Source organism: Micrasema longulum, unplaced genomic scaffold (genome assembly GCF_059751315.1).
Source record: "Micrasema longulum isolate JH-2025_06_02 unplaced genomic scaffold, ASM5975131v1 h1tg000867l, whole genome shotgun sequence".
Classification (NCBI taxonomy): Eukaryota; Metazoa; Arthropoda; class Insecta; order Trichoptera; family Brachycentridae; genus Micrasema; species Micrasema longulum.
The window spans coordinates 850,666-874,242 of record NW_028278059.1 but is presented as its reverse complement, the minus strand read 5'-3'; the positions used below and the strand labels follow the sequence as shown (position 1 = coordinate 874,242).

The 23,577-nt window shown below is 33.0% G+C and overlaps 1 protein-coding gene and 1 non-coding gene across 2 annotated transcripts in view; both read right to left on the bottom strand.

Annotated features, from left to right (window-relative positions):
- LOC148278523 (atrial natriuretic peptide receptor 2-like) overlaps positions 1-23,577 on the bottom strand; it is a 231,027-nt gene that overhangs the window by 4,200 nt on the left and 203,250 nt on the right. Inside the window, exon 6 of the mRNA XM_088231278.1 lies at positions 2,063-2,237. Within this exon, the coding sequence (XP_088087404.1) occupies positions 2,063-2,237 (175 nt within the window). The remainder of the gene's footprint in view (positions 1-2,062; positions 2,238-23,577) is intronic.
- On the bottom strand, positions 16,654-16,846 carry LOC148278525 (U2 spliceosomal RNA). The gene has a single exon (XR_015823169.1). It is a non-coding gene; the product is annotated as a U2 spliceosomal RNA (small nuclear RNA).

Below are 23,577 nucleotides of genomic sequence, written 5' to 3'. Positions count from 1 at the left end.
TCTCTTATTTGGTCTCCATTTTACAGGACTCATACTGACCATATCGAGTCTGTCCAACACCGTTTTCTAAGAAAAGTGGCATGGTTGCTCGGATTACAGAGGGGTGATTATTCTCATTTTGAAAAATAGCAATCTCTTTTATCTGTCTTCATTGGAGAAACGTAACACTAAAATGGACCTTTTATGCATTTTCAAAATACTTAATGCCATAAATGATGTCCCATCTCTGTTGAAATCAATTTCTTTTCGTGTTCCCAACCATGTCACCAGAAGTCAAAATCTGCTATTTATTAAATCTTCTAAGAGCAATTTTTGTTTTTATGCCCCAATATCCAAAATTTGTAGATTAGTCAATGCATCACACGACTTGGAATTGTTTGGGATAGATCTTCCGATCTCTTCGCGTCTAAAACAGTTGGATTGGCATAGTTTAGCTCGAAGTCTTATGTTCTTTGTTTTTATGAATATATTGTATCCTATTATTGTATTGCCCTTGTTTGTCTTTGCTACATAGTTTTATTTTCTTTTTGTTCAGTTTCTTCATGTAACTGTTGTAATTGGCTTAGGCCGTATATGTAATAAATAAATAAATATGTGGTTTTTATTTAAATTCATTTCAACAGAGAGGGAAAAAGTTTTCGAGAAGGGAATATGGAAGTCTAGGCATTTACAGGGCTTATGACCTGTCATTGGCTGGTTTAAGTGGCCACTTTACGTAGGTGATTTGGTTCAGCCGGATGAATCTCACCCACGTGATAAAGGTTTCAGCTCTTTTACTTCACAAAAGTCAACAGATGGAAGAGTTGAGGAAATGTGGATGTTCAAACATGGGCAGAATGGTGAATGTTACACAGTGTGTAAAGTGGTCACTTAAACCAACCAATGACAGGTCATAAGCCCTGTAAATGCCTAGACTTCAATATTCCCTTCTCAAAAATTTTTCCCTCTCTGTTGAAATGAATTTAAATATGAACAACTCCCTAGGGACGAAATCCAGCCAGTCTGCAAGCATTTGGACATAATCAAACATTGTTAAAACAAAAATAGTTCAATCCTGTTGCAGTGTCATTTGATAATTATAATTTCGGTTTAATTTCGGGAGAATAACCTTTTTAAAATAATTATTAACGGTTTTATTTTTTAAAGGACATGATTTGAAAGCACCAAAATATTTATGTATGTATATATAGATTTTTGTGGTAGGTACATACTCTAAAAGGTTTTGTAAGAGGAAAAGAGCTTTTATGAATACGAGTTTACATATTGAACTGGCAAAATCAATAATATCACTAAATTCTGATGTAATAATCTTAAAGGAGAGTGAATGCGGGAACAAAATGAACGGCTCACAAAGTAGACTAATTGCTAATAAAAATATGCAGGTCGAAGACTGGCAGTGTACAACGGAGTTTTAGTCCTAACACTTATGAATAGAAGTGAAACGCAGCATAAGTTGTGGCCAACAAACACAGGCGTCCTTTTTAAAAATTGTATTGGAGGTGCATTTTTTTTTACTTTGTTTATAATGTACAAAGATTTTTTTTTATTTCGGTTCCGTACCGAAAAAAATCGGCGTTTATTATAAGTAAAGCATATTATTATTATATTTTGTTTCCAAAAGAGTGAAGAAGGTAAAAAATAAACAAATAAGCAAAATTAAAATATGATCATCATCATCATTCCCTTTCCGCACCTCATGGTGTATAAGGCACTGCATTGATAAACCAAACACAGCGTGTCTTGATCATTTTTGTTACATGAAAGTAAGATGATCAATCGTACGCTTCAGGTACCAGTCCAGGGACTATAAAATATTCTAGGGTGAAAACACCCTTTCAAACAAATATTTCATATCCACCATGTCGGGAATCGAACCCGAGACCTCTCGTATGGTCGGCAAACGCGTTAACCTACGTTAATTACATCGCGAGGCCACGAAAAAAAATACCTCTCTTTCAAATATAGACAGATTGGTGAAAGTTACACTGTGATCAGTTTAATCAGACAATGACATGTCGTAAGCCATGTAAATGCCTAGACTTCCATTTCCTTTGCTGCATACCTGTGTGCATTCCAATCCTTAATCTCAGTTGCTCCTTCGGTCGATGTGGGATGACAAACTTGTGAACATTCTCCAATAATGCCAAGGACATGCGCGCTACTTCCCGTGCATGGCGGTTCCCGTTCCTCATCGGAAGACCAGAAACCACCATGTATGCATCGCCAATGGTCTCAACCTGTGAAAAAAACATGGTACAATGAAAGTAGTTAAATATAAAACGAATAATAATTTTAATTTTCTTCGTGTCCGGGCGGATAAAGAATACAGATCTATTGTGTAAAATAGAAACAGAACCGATTAAAAAAATGTTTGCCTCGTAGTAAAGTAGTTGGTGCGTTTGCTTACCACGCTTTAGATACCGGGCTCGATTCCTGGCAGAGAGGATGTGGTTTTAAAGGTCGTTCTAAACTGCGGAGTTCTTTTGTTTCTAGACTGACACATGAAGCGACTGGTCACCTTACCTTCTATACAACAAAAATTATCGAGATATTCTGCAATTGAAGTACTAATGCAGTTCCCTATGCACCATTAGATGCGTATAGGGCACGTTGGAACATTTAAACAAAAAAAATGTTTTTCTAAATTACAACAAACCGCGAGGCCCAATTACAGTGGTAAATTACAGCACAGTAGGCACGCACACCCAGGCTTGAGAAAAATCACATTTTATTTTGGTGTCCTCACCGGGAATCTAACCCAGAACCTTCCCTGTATGATTCAAGTCTAGTAGCTAGTATCTGCACCACGTTTTATGAAGTATAAGAGCGGAGTAATTGAAGAAATGTGGATGTTTAAGGTGATTCTAAACGAAAATATGAAACTAATTATTCATAGATGGGCGCTTTAATCATTTTTCATTGAAAAATTCCATTTTAACGTTTATTTTCAATCGAAATTTTACAAAACTTTGTTTGCGGAAACTACCAAAACAATATCGGACAGGCCATGCCTTTGTGGGATTTTTTCGTTTACTATTCTTACTATTAAAATGTATTTCATTGCTATGTAATTATGCTTTATTTTTTTTAAACTCTGTTTTCACTGTTTATAAAAATGCATATTGTAAAAAAACAAAAAATAAAAAAAAAGCTTCTTTATCAGTTTACTAATTAGATAATTATATCTTGATAAGCAAGCTTGTGTAGCTTTAAAACCGGTCGGTAGAAAAAATAAAAAAAACAAGCGGTAAAAATTAAAGTTGTTGATATTACTTTAAATATTTATTTATTTCTTCTTTTACATTTTTTATTACTATAACCATAAATGAAAAACCAAAATATTAAGCAATATTAAATTGTACTAGGTATCTGTCCTTTTTTATTATTCTTACCTAGAAAAATTAAATAATCACTTTGATAAGGGTTCAAATTGAAAATGAAACAAAAAAGACTTGCAGTCTAACCAATATCATTGAGCGACTGACCGTCGTTGACTTCGAACGCTACAAAAAAGCAAAGAGAAAAAAATCCATTTTTTATCGTGCCTTAGATTTCAGGAAACTCCAGCGCAGGGACGAAGAGCATATGAAACAAGTGAGGCTGAGCCGTACTAAGATATCATTGCTTGACACCAGAACCAAATATGTATTTTAATTAGCATGATATCAACACATTATAAAGATAAAAAACAAGCAACCAATATAAAATAAATGCCTACAAACATGGTCCGTACTGGGTTATTTACTGTAGGTACCTACTTAACATTTACGCATATTATACTAAGAGATCAACATCACTCGTCGTATTGTAAAAACGTGCTAAGTGCCGCAAGTAAAAACGTAATTATTTTAAACAACGCTATGGTTGAGTTTTGCTTAAAAATAACAAACATAGGATAAAATAACACGAAATACGTAATTACAGTTTTTGAAACAAGCTAAATACATCTTTACTGCTATTACGTAACGCTAAATTTTGAATACGCGAGATGACACATACGTAAATATGAGGCCAACTGTACCGATGTTTTCGAGAGCTTGCACTGTTAGTAGAATTATTACTCAATGACGTAAATTTGTCATACCAGTTTCGAGACGTACCCATGTCTTCAGTATAGCCTTCAGTACAGCCCTCTTTACATTATTTTCAGCACAGCCCTCTTTTTAAAATAAAAATTAACCAATCGGGTAACCCCACCTCTACCCTCCTCCTTCTCAATTCTTCAATATAAGATTAAATATATTTTTTTAATTAAGCTTAGCGCATGTATTTTTTTTTTAGTTATAGATGTTTTATATCTTGCATTCGGTTTTTGCAAGGTTTTATTGAGTATGTTTACAAAATTTAAAATTAAAAAAAAGAGTTAAGAAAAAATAATGATAATAATGCAAACAGATTGTATTATAAACACCGTAGCGAGAGACGATTGCTTATACTCTTTGAGTGAATCAATAATTATTTTATATTTCATACTCCATTCAGTAATAGCACATAACGAAAATCAAAATATTAGTGCATGTTAAGACATGGTGGTCTTCAAATCTCAATAAATCTGCATGTGATTTATGTATTTTTGAAAGTACTATATATATATATGTGTGTATTACGGTGATAGTGAAGGTGGAGGTATATTTTAGTATTTACATGTTGGTGTACTGAGTGTCCTGAAGAAGAGACGGGTACGTCTCGAAACCGGTAAACTAAAAAAGTCGGTAAGTGGTTATATAGTTATATTTACTAACATTAGTTGGCATAATATTTTATTATAACTTAGATAAATTGCTCAAGCGCACAATCAAACTTATGTACTTTAATCAATTATACAACGCTCAACCAGTTTGCCCCTGAATAAATCAACTGACCAACCATATTATTTATTAATACTTAAGGGAAGGTCTGAGAGTATAAGATACCTACTCTAAAGCAGCGGACGCCAACTGGTAGTCTGCGAAAAAAATACGTATTTAATAAAAAATGGTATGAACTAAAATTAATCAATTATTTGTTTTATTTTTATTTACGAAAAGGCACTTTTTATTAAAAGCACAATTTCATGGGTGAATAAAATTCTACGAAATTAAAGGAAAATATAAAAAAATATATTTAACTCAAGATGTTTGTACTTGTTTTCAGAAACAATCGAATTGTGGTTCCGTAGCTAGTGTCGTGGGCTCTCGGATCAATGATCCGAGGTTCGACCCCGTTCTACCACAACTTGATTTTCATTTTCTAATATTGAGTTCTTTATAACTCTTTGAAAATGACCACCAGAATTGAAATATTTGGGTAAATTGTAGGAACCCAAATGTTAATTTCAAAAAAAAATAATTTTGCTGCCACAGTTTTTGGTTCAATTTATCTTTTTCATTTTAACAAATTTTACTTTAGTACTTAATCTTTATATATTAATCAATGTACTAAAGTTTGGTCTTAATTTTAATAAATTATAATCAGTGCACGATTGTGTTATCTACTTAAAGCATGTGTCGTATCGGAAAGTTGGTTTTATATTTTTGGGCAATTACCATGGAAAAGGTGTATGGTGGAATTTGTATGCTATTTTAATTTTTGTCCTGACAAAGAGACGGGTACGTCTCAAAACCGGTAGACATATTTAGAAAAATTGGTGAGTGTTTACACACAATTATTGAACAACATTCAGTCTAATGTTTGACAGCAAATTTAATGCTTTAAATATAAATTAAATTAATATTTTTCATACATTTTATGTGGTGGTCTTGTGGAAGAAGTAGGCTCTTGCTGACCATTATTTTCTGATGATTTCACTTTATCAGGCAGTTCTTTTTGCTTTTTTACGTATCTGTAGAACTCCGTGAAAGTAATCTTAAAATGAATATTGATTATATAGTCCCTGATAGCAGACACTTTCTGTCATCAGTCTATTATAATGGGCTGACATCCATGAAATTACTCTTTCCACTCGGTTGTTATAGCCAGGAATTGAACAGGCATAACTTTATTAGTTGACAACAATAAATCTACCTTTCTTCGGCAGAATCTATCGACTTTTACTCTATCGAGGCAAGTTCAGCTTCCATGAAGTTCTTTGGATTGCGGAGGATTCGAAAGCGATCCAGTGACCGCTTCCAAGTTGGAAACACCGTAGCGTTCTGCGGTCGGCACTTTCAATCTGACAGCCGCAACCTAGCTTCAAATATTACTTCAGATATCGAGAAATCGGGATGACAGTTCGCGGCATTTTCCATGAAGCAATTCCAATGACCACATTGGCCAACTTCCAGTGTTCACATCGTACATTCCTTTTGATTTAGTATTGGTGTTCACTTAAAAACAATGTAACTTTTTGGCCCGGAGCATGGAGATTTCAAGGGAAGTCACTAAAAAGTTCCTCCATGATCCTCGTCACAAAGTGTTTCCACCAACCAACTCAGTCCTTCAAAAGTTACTCTATAAAAATATATTTTCATTGACAGCACTCACAGGTTTCCACGGGTGATCGGACAAATATTAAATAAAAGATGTCCGAATGGCATATTACAAAGTTTATAACAAAATAAAAAGATAAAAGATGTATTCATATATATATGAATAAATGAAATCTGAAGTTCTATTTTTAAATTTACTATAAACGCTCGGTTTGTACTCTGACAAATAAAAAACTATGAATCCATCTAACTAGAAACAGTTAATGAGACTACAATCTTCTCAGTGTTTCAGTCTTCTGCTTGAGGACATCGAAAATGAAGTCCATCCAATGGTCATGTATTTTTCCTCATTGATTATTCGAACTGCCAAATATTCCTTTCTCTCTCTTTAATCCGTTTTCATGTCTGAGGATGGTGATTACGCCTGACTCCAGACATGGCTCGTTTGTAAACAGTATCTCTTCATCTGGAATGGACTTGTGCTTTTCTATAGGCATTCGTCAGTGATGATTCTGATAATTCAGTGACTGTACCGCTCCATATTGTCGGTTGACGTCCACGTGTGCTTGTTCCTTCGACACTTCCCAGGAGAAAAGTTTTCTCCAAACTATCAGAACTCCCCCTGGAAATATACCCAAAGAGCTGCAGGATTCTTTTCTCGCACATGGATTTAAGTCTTTCTTCCATGTCCAGTTCCTGGTGTATAGATGTATTCGTACGTCTGGCCATCCACGGAATCCGCAGCATTTACCGCCAACACCACGTTTTGAAAGCTTCCTTATGAAGTGGGTATTTTCTACTTTGCGATTACCTCGGGTTTTATACTTCATCAAATGTAAAATATATTCCTATGACGGGATATTTCCCAATATAATATAATACTTAGTGGATTCTTCACCCAAAAGCTTGATTCTTTTTTTTAAGATGCAATAGAAAAAAAAACAAACTTTTTTAAGGCATGAACAAGACAGTAAAATTAGGATTAGGAAGGTCGGGGCCCTGTGTACATGATAATAAGATTAGTGATTTGTTCAATTCTACATTGGTTAAATCAGGTATGGGGTTTTGACTCACGATTGAGCTCCGATCCTTCTGGTTAAAGGCAACATCTTGTATTTTGTGTGATTCATCTAGTCCAGTTTAAACCGATATGCTTCTTACAGCCATCTTGACAAGAGAGAGCCGCGTTCCAGTGGCGACCTGTTTTATCGACTTTGCACGAGTTGCCACATTTCAAAATAAAGCTTTGGAATATGTCTGTATATATGTATCCATGTATATTTTTTTTTTTTAGGACATGGTACCCACTAAGTCGGTAACATGACGACTCTAAGTTCGAAATCCGATTTTTTCTTTTCAATATTAAGTCAGTTTAATAATAATCAGAGCAGACACACAGCATCGCCATTACATAACTCATAAATTGTTGAAAGCATTGGCCACCCAATTTACTGGTTCGAAGTCCAGTACCTACCGTTGTAGAATATTTTTGTTAGCTATAGCGTTGCAGCATTTGTTAAGTTTAAATCGGGACATTATAGGTCATCGGGACAGAGGGTTCAATAAACGTGACAGTCCTGAAAATATATCGGCAGAAATAGCAACCCTGAATATGACAAACTGGATTTTTTTTTTGTGAAATACTCGAAATAGACAAATAGACAATTTCTTTTGAAACTCTTCATACCTTTCATAAACATATTGCAATGTTTTTATATGATGAACAAACTTCATTTGGCTAGAGATTGTTTAAATTAAATAAAAAGATTAAAAAGTACCTAGCCAGGAATATTACCAATTACTAAATAGTTATATAACCAAAATAAATATAACCTTTTCATAATTTTTTAGGTTCTATGGTCCATAGTCGATGACACACACGTGTTAAATTAGTTCACCTAAAGTAGACTAATGACCGACGATGCAATGTCTTCATTTTCTATTGAATCCAATACAACTTATATTACAACTCTAGCAGTATTGCACATACAGACGGAATCGTCGCCCTGCAGTACATTCACATCGTCTCTACCATGAAAAAATGAAGTACAAAGAAATTTGGTCTATAAAGAGACTACAGGGCGCAGCCAACACCAGTCAGCTCGTTCAGTGAGCCCAACAAGATCAGTGCAGTTCACTTAGATCCAGCATGTAGTTCAAGTGCAGTTACTTCTACCTATTATCGCCGCTACGCTCGTGCTACACAACCAAATGCTGTATCTTATTTGCCATGTAATAAATACGCATTAAACACCAACCTCGTGTCTTCTCTGTCAATCTCTAACTGGGGTAGGAACTCCAGCTAATACCCAACAACATATCCAACAAATTCATTTAAAATATTACTTAAATTTCTGCAAGTGGTCTGCAGAATTTATGATGATGAATGATTAATTTAGTCGTAAGCGATGTCTTAATGTTTGGCGACCCCTGCTCTAAAATGCCCTTATTTAGAGTGACTAATATTAGAGAACAAACTCCAAGCAAACTGAATTCCAGATATTTATAAACAGAAACCCCAACTAACAGGAAATATGGAAGTTAAATTGAAGCGAGTTAAAATAAGACCGAAAATGTTATTTTACTGACCACTTAAAAATTATCGTTGATTGAAGGCAGTTATAAACTTGCTGAACACTCAATTATAAGACATTAAAACTTCCGAGTTAGGACATTTAATATTAATAATGAAATGATTTGAAGTGATGAAAAAAATATGACTTTAAGCCAGAGCTTCAGAATCAGAATTCAGGACTTTGAATGTTTTAAGATACAAATAACTTTATTGTGAACAGATCCTTTCGCTTCGTTTTTATTTTATTTTTTAACACTCACAAACGGTTTTGGTTTTTTTAAGGAATAACTCGCTAAACCTCTATTATAGAGGCTTGTCAGCAGGTAGGAAATAATAGATATGGAAGGAATTTCTGAATAAGACATTACAACACCCAGACCAATTGAGAAAAAAATGTTTGTTGGATTTTTCTTTACAACTGCGGGAATCAAACCCGCAATGCTACTTTCACAGTTGGCCGTCTAACCAACTGAGCCACGGCGCCCGCCATAAATATTGATTTTTTTGCTCCAATATATTGACTTCGATATTTGTTCCATCAGACCAAAATTTTTCGCCAAGTCATCTGCCGTCCAGTTTTGGTATCCTCGTGCTAAGTTTAGTTGTCTTCTATTGTTGACCTCAGAGCTGCTAATCCAAGCGCTCTCGCGGCTCTAGGAAAAAATTTTGTAGCACATTTTACGCGCTATAAAAGCGTTTCCTTCGGCCGCGAGAGCATTTGGAATAGCAGCACAGATAGCCGTGGATTTTTTTAATCACTTTGCAACCCTGTCACCAAAAAACGACTCTTCATTATACGGGATAAAATTTTAACACTACTTCAACTTGGCAGCTCTGCAGATATCTTCAAAGATGTGCTTTGACAGATTTTAAGTAACATAAATGTCAAAATTAAGTCCTCGCGACTTGCAATAATCAGTCTTCTGCCGGGTTTTGGATAGTTTTAAAAAGAGTTTGATTCTAAAGACCGCATGTCTGGAGAACTGAACTTTTTAGCTATTTTAACGTGGATTAAATCTCCAAATTTGAATAAAATATCTGTGATTTATTCTTTTCACTTGACTCGTGCGTTTATGGTATTATAATCAATATTTTTTATGTTTAAATGAAAAAGAGAAAAAACATCGCCCTTTTCAATATAGCCAATCGAGTAACGTTCAACCCCTTAGCTCCACTCCTCTCTAATCATCACCCATATAAACAAATCGCTGAATATTATTAACTAATTTTAGTGCTTGTTCGGACATGGCGGTGTTTGCATCCTCTTTAACTCATTTTATGTATTTTTCTACTAATTGTTTTATATGTTTTTTCGTAAATACTTTGTATATTACGGTGATGGTTAAGATAAAAGTGAATTTCAGTATTTGCATGTTGGTGTAGTGGGTGTCCTGACGAAGAGACGGGTACGTCTCAAAACCGGTAGACATTGAAAGTCGGTAAGTGGTTATGTACAAATATTTACTAACATACATTAAAATGTTTTACCACAAAATTAATGCTTTGAAGATAAATAATAAAAAAACACGCACTTGTACACTGTTTAAGCTAACTGTAGAGCGAGGTTTCATAGAACTGACCCACAAAAAATTAACGTCATAAACATATTATAAAGAGGATATCTAATACATTTGGCCAAGAATGTAGCTGTTATGTTTTGATGTGAATTCAAATAAAAATCTTACGGTTCGTTCTCGGTGTCGTGTAAGGTTTTGCCGCAACCAATATTTGTGTACTTTCGAGAACTTCATGTACAAAAACTATAAAAATTACAGAATATAAAAATCTATAATTAGATAGCTCATTTTGTGTCTATCGAAAATAATTTGCCATCAGCGGAGGCGAAGTCACGAGGTGACGTCACAGTGCTGCATGTGAGGGTCTACATTTGGGCTTGTGTGGGCATGGCGCGCTCTCAGTTCAGTTGTATCTTCGTAACGAGTTGGCCACTTATCTGGCCATTTGTACAAATAGTAATTTTTTTTCTTCCTTTCAGTAAATTTTCTTTCTGACAAACAAAGCAAAAAAATCTCCCAATAACAAGGGTAACGTATGTAAATTCGCATTCACCAAATAAAAGTCCGACGGGAGTATTAAGAATTCTACCTGTATATTTTTTGGGTACATTTATTGTATTTTAATGTTAATTTTTAAATTGAAATTGAACATGTTACATACTTAGGACTAACAATCGACAGACAATTGACATGGAAAAGTCATATCAACAATTTAATCAGCAAAGTGGCGACATTTGGGGAGTCTTTTTTTTAATCAAGTACTTTGTTCCAAAAAAGGAAAAAGAAAATGTATGAAGCCTATGTAAAAACTAAAATATGTTATATGCAACTACAATGCTGAACAGGAAATCAAAATGACATAAACAGACTACAAAGACCGCAAAATAAAATATTAAAGTTAGTATATGACCTACCCAATATAACAGCAACTAAAGAACTTTTTAAACAAACTAAACAAGTAAATGTAACTGAACTCTTTGAACTAGAATCCTTAAATTTTATTCATAAATAAGCATCTGATGTAAGTATAGACGAAGAATTAAAACTTGAAAAAAACTGTAGGAAACATGAACACAATACGAGAATATCAGAAAAATATCATATACAACCTTTTAAAACGAGAAAAGGACAATCGAGACCTTTTTTTATATTTTTTATTGAAATAAACGGCACTTAGTGCCTTTTACATATTAAATATACATACATGCAAGCATAAGTAATACAGAGCATTTAAAACAATATTATTAATTAACAAATTTCGAAAGTCTAAGAAATATAAACTATACAAAATAATAAAATATTACCAGTTATAGAATTATCGATAAAAAAAAAGATAATTTGGTATTAGAAATACTTTGAACCAGTTAAAAAAAAACTAAGAAAACAATTTTGAATAACATTAACAATATATATATATATATATATATATATATATATATGTACTATTATTTAAAACTAATATTTAGGTAAATAGCATATGTTTATGTCTAAAAATATATAATGATGTAAAAAAAATGAAAAAAAGAAATATTTTTTACTCATAAATTAATTCAAGAAAAGAAACGAAAAAAGAAGAAAAAAAACACTAATAGAGAAGTTTAAAACAATTTTTTAACAATAGTTACAAATAGTTACCTAGAACTATTACCAATGAAATGAAGAAGAAGAGCCGTTCTATATGTACTAAATTTCATGCGAAATGAGTCACCAACGTCCTGGTACTTATTGCCTAGTAAACCATGGACTGAAATTATACAATAAACTACCAGACAAAACTAAACAAAAGATTCAGACAACCTTTACAAAAGATGATGAAAATATTATTATTAACAGTAGACTGTGAATTTTAAAAATAAAAATATTTTGTTAAATGTTTGTAACCCGTAAGGGTTTATCAATGAAAAATTTAAACAAAAAAAAATAAACATATATATACATTTATGATTACTTACGGATTAAATAATGATAGAGATAATGATGAAAAAAACTTAAATCTAAATGTGTTTATTGTGAACAAACAAAATATTACGTTTCATTAATATGATGTTCATTTGTATTTTTTTTACACATTTCACCTGAATCAAAATATAAAAAATCATGTTCTTAAATACGTAGATATTAGAAAATGTTTTCCAAAATTAATTTCTCTTTGTCATTTCAATACAGGATACAACAATAGACGTTCAGAGGTAATTGCTTATCGATTCACTGCCTAATCGCTAAACAAATTATCTTGAATATTCCAGCTATGGCATTCCACATAATTTTAATAGTCACTGACGGAAATTAGGTTGATCCAGATTTGCTTAAATCTGTATACACTTAAGTACAAACTGGGCTTGGCTGAGTTCAATAAGGAAGTTCAGCCCTTCGGGAAAATGAATACAAAAAATGCATTCTTAGGCGCGGTAAAAATTAAATCATTCAATTGTTCAGCAAAGTTTTTTTTTAAATGTACGGAAAAAATAATAAAAACGATTCTTAAAAAAATTACTAAAACAAGCTACTTTTCATGGCATCACTAGCTCTTCAGAATGAACCAATGATAAGAGAGTTGTATTAAATATTCGGTTTGTGGTAGGTCAGCTGACTAATCAGCAGAACTCATCGAAAAAAGGAGAAGAGAATTTGAGACGTCACATGTAATTTAAAAAAACCAAAACTTTGAAAAATCATAGCGCTGAAATAAAAAAATCAAATTTGCTTAGTTTGTTAGTCTATTGACAAATTTAAAAAACAATCTTTACTTCCTCATTTATAAAATCATTTAATGATAAAGAGAAATTAATTGTATCGATAACTTTAAAAAAATAATTTACGAAACTCTTTATTAAATTAATGATATTATTATTTTTATAATGTACGAATCGGAAAAAAACCTTTATATGTTTTAATGTATGTTTTCAAAAATAAATATTTAAGTTATTTTTATTTGAGAAACCAAATATGTTGTTTTTACACCACAACAAGGCCAGCCATGGGTGGTATTCAGAACGCAAAAGCGCTTGTAGAAAACGCATTTTTAACGCGTATTTTCAAACTAAATACACGCAAACAGAGCGATCCTTTCCCGCGCAATTCTGTTCAGAATACCAGCCTAGGAGACCTGATTACAGTGGTGAATTACAACACAGAACACCTAGGCTTGAGAAAACAACATTTAATTTTGTGTTCTCATCGAGAAACGAACCCGAAACCTTTCGTTTGTGAGTCAAGCGTCTTAATCACTTTACTACATAATAACATAACAATTTCTTTAAGCCGTAAATAGCTTGTGCTACAAAAATGCAAAATAAGTTACGGTAGAGTGAGGTTTGAAAATGTTGTATGTGTCCAGGTGGATGGAAAATACAGTTCCATGTGTGTGGAATAGAACCAGAATCGACTAGACTACTTTCAGGTAACACTGAAAAAATAAATCAGGTGGCGAAAAGTCCACCTCGTTGTCTATTGGCTGTCGCATTCGCCTTCCATTATTGAGTCCCTGGGTTCAATTCCTCGGAGGGCTGACATAAAATATTTATTTACAAGGTGATTTAATCTAAAATATTTAAGTCTCTGAACTGGTACGTGAAGCGTAAGAATTATCCCCTTACTTTCCCGTAAAGGTTTGATGATAATGTAAAGGTTTGAACCTTGAATCTCTAATCTGTGAGTTCACAATACAACGGTTTTAAAATGTTAATACACTACCTATGCTGCTTTAACTAACACGTCAGGGAATTGTATTCAGATTAAAAGAATCTATTAATACAGAGTGTTCTTTAAATCCTGTCACATCCGAAACCACGATGATCAGTATGGGCAAGAAGACATAATAGCATATTAAAAAAAAATATTTAGGACAAAGATTTTTTTTAAAAATAAAATATTAAAAAAAACAAATGGTTGCTTACTTCTGCAGGGGAGAAGCGAGGGGGGCTTTGCCGCGCGGTCGGTGGTGTATATGACTCCCCCTCCCCCTCCTCGTTTCTTCCCTGCAGAAGTAAGCAACCATTTGTTTTTTTTTGATATTTTATTTTTTTAAATTTATTCGTTCTAAAAAGTTATTTCAATGTGCCAATATGTTGTCTTGCTCATACTGACCATCGTGGTTTCGGATGTGACAGGGTTTAATGAACACCCTGTTTATTATGCATATATATAAATATATATGTATATATGTTTTTTTCTTTTTATTTTTTTTGTATTAAGGGTCAAAACACCTAAATTGGGCAGCAAACAGAGTTTGGCATTCCTACTATAAAAGAAAATAAATATTTATATTTCTAAAAAAAAAATACTCTTCGTCACTCCATAAAATAAAGTATCTAGTCATTAAAGTCGATTGCCGTTAAATTCTTTAATTACGTAAAAAAAAATCGGGAATTTTAAAAAAAACACTGGAATAGCATTGCCGAGTTCCAAATATTGTGACTTAATTATAGGCATAACAATGACCAAAAATATTTCAGAACCGTAACAAAACATCAAAAAACCCGATAAAGTCATTAGTTTTCCGTAACGACTTGTATTTTTCTTTGCAATGCGATGTCAATTTTTTTTTTACAGTATTTTTAATAAAAATTACTATGGGAAGAGAATTTGTTTATTCGTTGTACAAGTAACCTAGTCGAGTTCTATATTTCTTCAGTTGCGAGATAGCTTTTAAGGCGGAAGGTAGCGTTTTTTCGCTTCGAAAATTTCACGATCTGTAATCATGTACAAACACAATCGCTGCAGTGGTACTATACCATTGGTGTCGCAAAAGTAAGTATTATTTGCATTAAAATTTTATTTTAAAACTTAAATCTTTGTTTAATTTTTTTTATTCTATATTGGTGGACGCGACTTTTTTTTGTAAAATGAAGATAGATGTCATTTTCAGGGAATTATTGGCCGATGTTACCATGTTTTGGTAGAAAGCCCTAATAAAGGAAAAACATTTTTTTTTGGGGAATTCTAATTTCAAATCTGATGTTTATTTTGAAATCCAAAGATAGCTGACTTAACTTTTTAGAGAAAACGAAGATGTTCGTTCTTTACAGGTGCACAAGGGGGGTTTGATTTCAAATTTGATGTTCATTTTGAAATCCAAGATGGCCTACTCAACTTCTTTGAGTAAGTAAAGATGGGTATCCATTTCAGGAGTAAAAAGAGTTCTAATTTTAAATCTAAGGTTCATTTAGAAATCCAAAATGGCTGACAAGACTTTTTCGAGAAAATGAAGATGGGTGTCCTTTTTTTGTTTAAACGGGGGCTCTAATTTCAAATTGCATGTTTATTTTTAAATTCAAAATAGCGGACGTAATTTTTTTTTAAGCAAATGAAGTTGGGTACTATTTTCGAAGGTATTCTGGGCTGCTGATTTCAATAAACCGTAAAAATATCATTTTTACGATTTTTAAATTATTTTATTTTATTTCAATTTAAATGTGACTTTAGCATCATACGTATCTAAAGAAAATTTTTTTAAATGCCAAACGTTTTGTTTATTTCTATAGGTTGGATAAATAAAATAATATTTTACAATATTATTTTATTTATAGGAAACATATTCGACAACCATTAAGGCATTTGCCCATATAGGAACGGATTGCAACATTAGGCGCATACTAATATTTCTGGCTTGCCGACCCTTCGTATACTGAGCCTACTCATAGTACAAGAAAAAATTGCCAATACGGTAAAAAAAATAATTATTTTGAGCCTTTTTTTCAAACTTTTTTGTGCGCGATTGATTTATTTGATTTTAAAAGTGCATAGGACACTGGATTGGTACTTTAATCGCAGCATATTTTGATAAATTTAGTAACATAAAAGCAAGGTGATTAGTCTTACGCTCCGTACCAGTCTAGTGGGTATGAAATTCTTGTGTAAAAATTAAAATGGTGATTTTGTGTAACATATTAACTGTGACTGTTCCAGAAACGCCCATTTTACATGTATCGTTCCAATTCATTACCGACTTCGCGAAATTAAGATCGGCTGAGAGGATGACCATGATCCGCAAACAGCGCGTGGTCAAATTGCGCGCGGCGCCCGCGCGCGGACATTAGACCGCGCAGCAAACGCTCCGTAATGTGTCAATACAGCGAGGATCGATTCATAGACGTCAAACTGTCACCATACCAGCGACAACCGTCTGTCAAGAACCGACACTCCTCTTTCAATTATAAGATGGGCCGATCCCGGCGGCACTGCAATGCCGGGCCAACCCGCGACAGGAGTGGAGCAAGCCCCGAACATCCCGTCACATTCCATAAATCAGTTTAATATACTGGTCCCGCATTGCGGGAACTATCAGATATTAAGCTGATAAGAACAGATACTACACTTTGATCTTAGCCAACAGGCCGAGAAGCGATACCTGTTAAGGGAAACCCCGAACTTTATGTTGATCGGCTAACGCGTTTCACGAGCGCGATGCGAACGATAGTACCGCCATCTCTCTTATTATTTCCGAAGTGATGTCAACTGAATGATTTTTTTTTTCGTTTTTATGCGTGGTTGGAAATACTCTTAAAGAAGAGATAGTGAAATTAAAGAATATGGATGTCTATAGTCCTTGTAGTTTAATATCTGAGATGCTTGCCATACACCCGGACGATTGCAGTTTCGATTCTAACAGTGTAATTAGTCATTCGGCTATTTATGTTACCGGGGGTGTATATAGACCAAAAAACTCGTTTGCAATTTTGTAAAAAATAAAATGGATGAAACTCTGTTTTATACGTATGAAAATATAGGTTTTATGTATTTTTTCTGCTCGTTAGATATTGCATTTAATTAACAAACGTCAAATGCACGTTGGATGCAATATAAAAAATGTAAATGACAGCACACGATAGAAACAAATTGTCAGCCATAACCTTTTCAGCAGAAAATATTTAGGTTGACGCAAATGGCGAACTTGCAGTAGGTACACATGATGTACACAATGTATTCGTGGTACCGTCCCTCATAATGTATGGCAGTTAATAATTAAATTGGTAAAATAAGGATTGGAATTGGTTAATAATGTCGAAAAACAATATCTGCACTTATTAAATTTTGTATGTACCATGAACATAACGTGATAGCTGGTGTAAACATGTCGAGTTCAGCGCAGTACGCAAATATACAGCAACGCCCGAAGAAGCAAGTCATCACTTTATTTTGAATATAATACATTATATTCTGCAAAACTAACAGTGCTGCACATAAAACGTCCGTCTACATAAGAGTAACGTCCTGCAGTACGTTCACGCCATGGATACGTGAAGAATGAAGATACGTGGCCTATAAAGAGACTACAAGGCGTGGTAACGTCATAAATACGCATTAAACCTCAAACGTCGTTTTTTCTGTGAAATCGCTTCTAAATAATGCATGTGTAAATGAAAAAAAATACTTTAAATATGTTTTTGATGGATATAGAAAACGAGGAAGATCGAGAATGATATGACATGAACGAATTCAACGTACACTCAAAGTTAGGACATGTAAGTCAGAATAATTGGGAACTATAAATTTAAAGGTACATAAACGAATAGAAAGCCAAGTATAATATGTGTCGCCGCCAAATAGTCAAATCAGCCATGGATTCACCTGAGTGGCTAAGCTGTTCGTTGAATGAATTAAGATAACTCAACGTTCAACGTGTTGGCTGGGTGTAAGCCCTTTAGAAACGGCCAAACCCAAAAACCACGGATTAGGTTCGGATAGGTTTTTTTTTTTTTTTTTTTCCTTTGTTGTGTTACTTGATATCCCTTGCTTATAACTATACAAGGTGATATTTTAAGGTTCGGATAGGTTGGGTGGAGTAAAGTTTAATAACCATTTTAAAAATGTATTTTAGTAAACTAGTTATATTAATGATTAATTATTAAGTTCAATAAGGGATTAAATTTACTGAAAAAAAAATAATTTTTTTCAAATTATTATAATCAACTTATCCTAATGTATCCCTAAGCTAACCTCACATGACAAAATAATTTTTAAAATAAAAACGAATATTATTGTTGTAATCGTATGAAAATTGAAGAGGCTAAGCGACGTTCAACCCTTTCACTAAACATCCATTCAACGAACGGCACAGCCATTCAGTTGGATGCCGGCATTTAATGAACAGTCTAGCCGCTCAGTTCAGTGGCTGATCTAACAATTTGGCTGCGATTTCTGCAAAGACAGTGTGATTTTGACATTTGAGTATTTTTGCCTACCCCTACGGGAAGACGGCGCGGCGTGACGCTTTGTTATTTCTGATTAAAAACGTCGTAAATTGGTCATTTTTCATGAAAGACGACTGATTCAGTGATCATTTATTTAGGAAAGAAATTTTATGATTGAATTATTAAATGGGTTGTAATCCCGAAGCTAGTGTTGCGAACTCACGGATCAGAGATCCGAGGATCGAACCCCTCTCTACCCAAACTTGATTTATATTTTCTAATAGTTAGTTATTCACAACTCGTTGAAAATGGTCACAAAATGTTTAATATTTGTGGAAATTATAAGAACGAAAATATTTATTTAAAAAAAATAAAAAAAAACATTGTGAAAAGACTCTTGATTTAAAATTGTTCGAAAATTCTATTATTAGAACTTTTGTCACAATAACAAAATAGCTATATTTCTGATGATAGACACTGTTTTGAAAATAAATTCCGTATAATTTCTTCCGATTTATTTATTTTAATTTGATTTTTGGTGATACTTAAATTATATTAACTGACATTTAATACATTAAAATAAATCGCAATCCTAAATATAGTGCACCCCTGTTGTTAGAAGAGCAGAGTTTGACATTTGCAAAAACAGTTCTGTATTTAAAAAAATATCATTTTATGTTTTGGAACTCAACTCCTAAGTACCTTCTTAAATTCAATATTTGAATATTAATAATTTTTAGTTTTGGAATTTAACCATTAACAAGTAACTGAGTACCTACTTATCAATGAATAGTATTTTCCCAAGCTAATAGCAGGCAAGCCAACGTTTGGGCAGGACATCGCCTGTCGCGTCCACTAGTAATATATGTATCATTTTGCACCAACGCACGCGTATAGTCATACCTACCTTGTTTATTGTTGACAACACATCGTATGCGCTGCATTTTGTGGTTACCTACTGCCTACCGTGTTATATTACATTATTCATTCGATATGTACCAATTAAATTTTGAATTAAAATGCTTTATTCAGAATAAAGTTTTCACACTTAGTATACTTTTAAAAAATACAATCAAAACATAACATTACTTAAGATTATTTTTTCTAAAAATGTTTCGAAAGTAAATACAAACTGTTTATTTTTATTTTCTTTATAGTCAAACCTCTTACCTAGTTCTCTCTCAAACACATTTTCAATTACTTTTTTTATTTACTCACCGACACATACACACCCTCACACATTCATTCGCACACATTCATATACACATACATGAATATAAAAGTCGCACACATGTAATTTTGTAAACTCTTTTCTTATATATTTTGTTTTATTATATAAACAGTGGATTTTTTTGATTGACTCTAGTATTGTTAGTAAATTTCTACTTATTTTTAATGTAAATAGCTGTAAAAATCACAAATAAATTAAATAAAATGTAAACTCTCGCCTTCCACACAATAGCCAGGCTCTGTGTAGACCTGGGCTTGGAAGGCGAGAACTAGTCACGGGGACCCGTCACAATAGGCCCTCACAGGTCGCAGTGACGTCAAGAGATTGCAAAGCACTGACCCCCACCACTATGAATAAGAATAAGAACTCGCTCGCAATAAATGTCGTCGTGTGTTCTTTTTCGCAGCGCTCATGTGTGTACTGTAGCCAAATTTTCGTGTGGTCCCAGCGTTTTGTCCTGGGTGATCGAAGCCGTTCACGGAGATGGGATTAGACGAGATTGTCCCATCTGTTGTTTTGTCCCCGTGCAAAAGATACTTCTCATCACGATGTTGATAATAGACATCCCAGACTATCAACTAATTCGATTTGACATTTTACTCAAGGGAATTCGTGCAGAAAACACATCGTGTATGTGTCTAACTGCCTTCTACATTCTATCTACACGCCTCTGTATCGTATTGATGCATTTCCAAAATAACCTATAATCCCAGAGTGAGGATTTGCCACTTAAAAACCGGTTAAACGGAATCCTATCGGATTGTTATTTTATTTTATTAACATAAACGGCAAATTTGCCTTTTACAAACATTTGTAATACTAACATATTATTTTTATTTTCTACTTAAATACCTTGAATTATATAACTATATAAGGACATTCAATTCATCTAATCTCCACATTCGTTTGAAAATGCCCAAACAAGGCGAAAAAATTGTCACGAAATTTTTGTTTTTATATTTGTAAAAATAAAATGAAGTGTTCAGTAGACTCAAATCAGTGTTTGATTTCTAATATTATAAGTTTAATAATGGAGTTCTACAAAATAAACACAAAATCAATCAACCAACTTTTTAATCAATATTCCATATCCACCTTTCCAGGAATTAAACTTGGGACATCAAGTACGGTAGACGAATACTCCAAACACCTATCTACTAGGCGGACTTGTCTTCACTTGATTTTATAAGAATTTTTGTTCGAGAGTAGCCGTCGAGTCAAATGCACTGTATGATTAGGAAACGTCTAAAAAGTATAAAGTGGGCACTGGTCATTCAAACGAGACAATGACAGATCATAAACCCTGTAAATATTTTGAATCCTTAATTTTCTTCTCCAACGTGTTATTTATTTGTGTTGTATAGTATGTGTGCAAACGGATGATGAATACAGTTTAGTATGTGAAATATAACCAGAATGCTCTTCGAGTGTTTTGATTCAATGGCTGCTCTCAGGTAAAAATCCTGAAAATAGAAGTTGAGTAGAGAAACGTCCGCCTTGTAGTGTAGTAGTTGGTACGTTTGCCTACCATGCTTGATGTTGACATGGAATATTGTTTTTTAAAAGGTGGCTTTAATTTAATTGTCCTGGGACTGGCACCTAAAGCGTAAGACTGATTACCTTACCTTCCTCTAAAATTTAACCTTTAGAAGCAGCATTTGTTTTAGGAATGCACCATTGAATGTAATGAGGGTTTGTTGATGATGATGTAGCAATATTTTGATCAATTAAATAACATTTGTATTAGGAGTTGGAACAGTAAATTCGATTTGCCATAGTAAATATAGCTTTATTAGCCATCCCGGTTGTGGTCCCGTGGTTAGTGTTGCGGTCACACGGATCAGTTGCTCAATCGCAGATGTTTATCGACGTGGAATAACCGACCCAATAAAAAAATTTCACCGTGATTGTCTATCGTTCTAGCAATTTCAATGGAACATTGATTATTTGACATTTATCATGATAGAGCAAATGATTATAAAAAAAATATTACTATGTGTCTTAAATCAAATGCCTAATCCTTATTTTTGTGTATGTAAATTAATTTTAGTCTATTTTATTACATCTTATATGTTTTTATTTTCTCTTTTCTTTTCTTAACACAATATTGTTTCTTTAATTTAATCTTTATTCTTATCTTTCAATAAACTTAATCCTTATTATTACTTAAATTGATTTTACACACTTATTTTATATAATTTATGAAAGATGGTGGAGTTCTATAATTGAGAATATATATAAAGAACGTTTTAATGCTTGCTTAAAAAATGTATGTATTTTATGAATTCTTGTTGAACATCCTAAAAAAAATAAAAATAATGACCAATCGATCATAATTATCACACTTTCACCTGTTCTGTGACAAAACCTAAAATTAAATGTCATTATTCAAATATTTACATTTTTGGACGTGTATATTTTTTTCTTTTGCGTATTTTTGTATTATTTGGTATTATTGAATTATTATATTAATAAAATATTAAAAATACTCCAAAACTGTGGGTAAAGTAAAAAAAATACAAAATTTAAAGCACTAAATATGGTTTTTCCTTATAATCAAATTTCAACTTCACACTTTCCATCTTTAAAAAAACACCACTGCAAAAAGAGTTGACTTATGAGCTCCATATGTATCGATGTTATATTTAGTAATCACTTTTAAAATTAAATTGGATATAATTCATTAATAAAGTAAAGATTGATAAAAAAGCTTGTGTAGCTTTGAAACCGCTCGGTAAAAATAAGTCGTTACAAACAAAGTGGGTCTCAATTCGTGTGATTAAAATAAAAAAAAAAGTTTTTTATTTTAAAATCATTTGTGCACAATTTATTACGGGCTATATCGCGATCGTTTGGCCATTTGACTCCGATAATTTAATTACGTTTATCGTAATCGGTCAAGTTGCTTAAGGACTTTTTGACCACTTTGATAAACATTTGCGATTGAGTAACTTAGGTCCGAGGTTCGAACACCACTTTACCGCAACTTGAAACCCATTTTCTAATAATGACAACTCTTTGAAAATAGCTCCAAAATTAAAACATTTGAGTAAATCATAAAACCCCAATTATAACTTATTTAAAAAAAAACTTACATTAACTAGCACCCGTATAGTTTATAATATTATTTTAGAAACACAGAATATGGCAGGTGAAATATTATTCCTCCGGAAAACAAACAAATTGAACTTGGTGTTTATTATAATTTCATTACTCGTCAGGTGTACAGTGTTATATTGCTAATCATTTTGATTAAATTATATTCGATATTCATACTTAAGCTGAACGTGCATACATTCATATTAATTAATTTAAGTTCAACTACTACTACCACCCACGCCATTTCATGTGTCATGAAAGCTTTCTGGTTGTATATAATAATAAATAAATAAAAAAGTGACACAAAAGTGGTGATACTGACGCGCGCACAGGCTAGCGAATTTAGTAAATTTGGAATTTAAATAAAGGCTTAAGAACATGCAATATATTTATTGTGTATGCAGTAAATTTGTAGAATTCTATGTAAAAGTTTGTTAAGGTATCCAAAAGAAAATTCTTTCATCGGAATTTATTTCAACAGAGAGGGAAAACATTTCTAGAAGGAAATATGGAAGTCTAGGCATTGACAGGGCTTATGACCTGCCATTGGCTGGTTTAAGTGACCACTTTAAACACTGAGTAACATTCACCATTCTGCCCATGTTTGAACATCCAC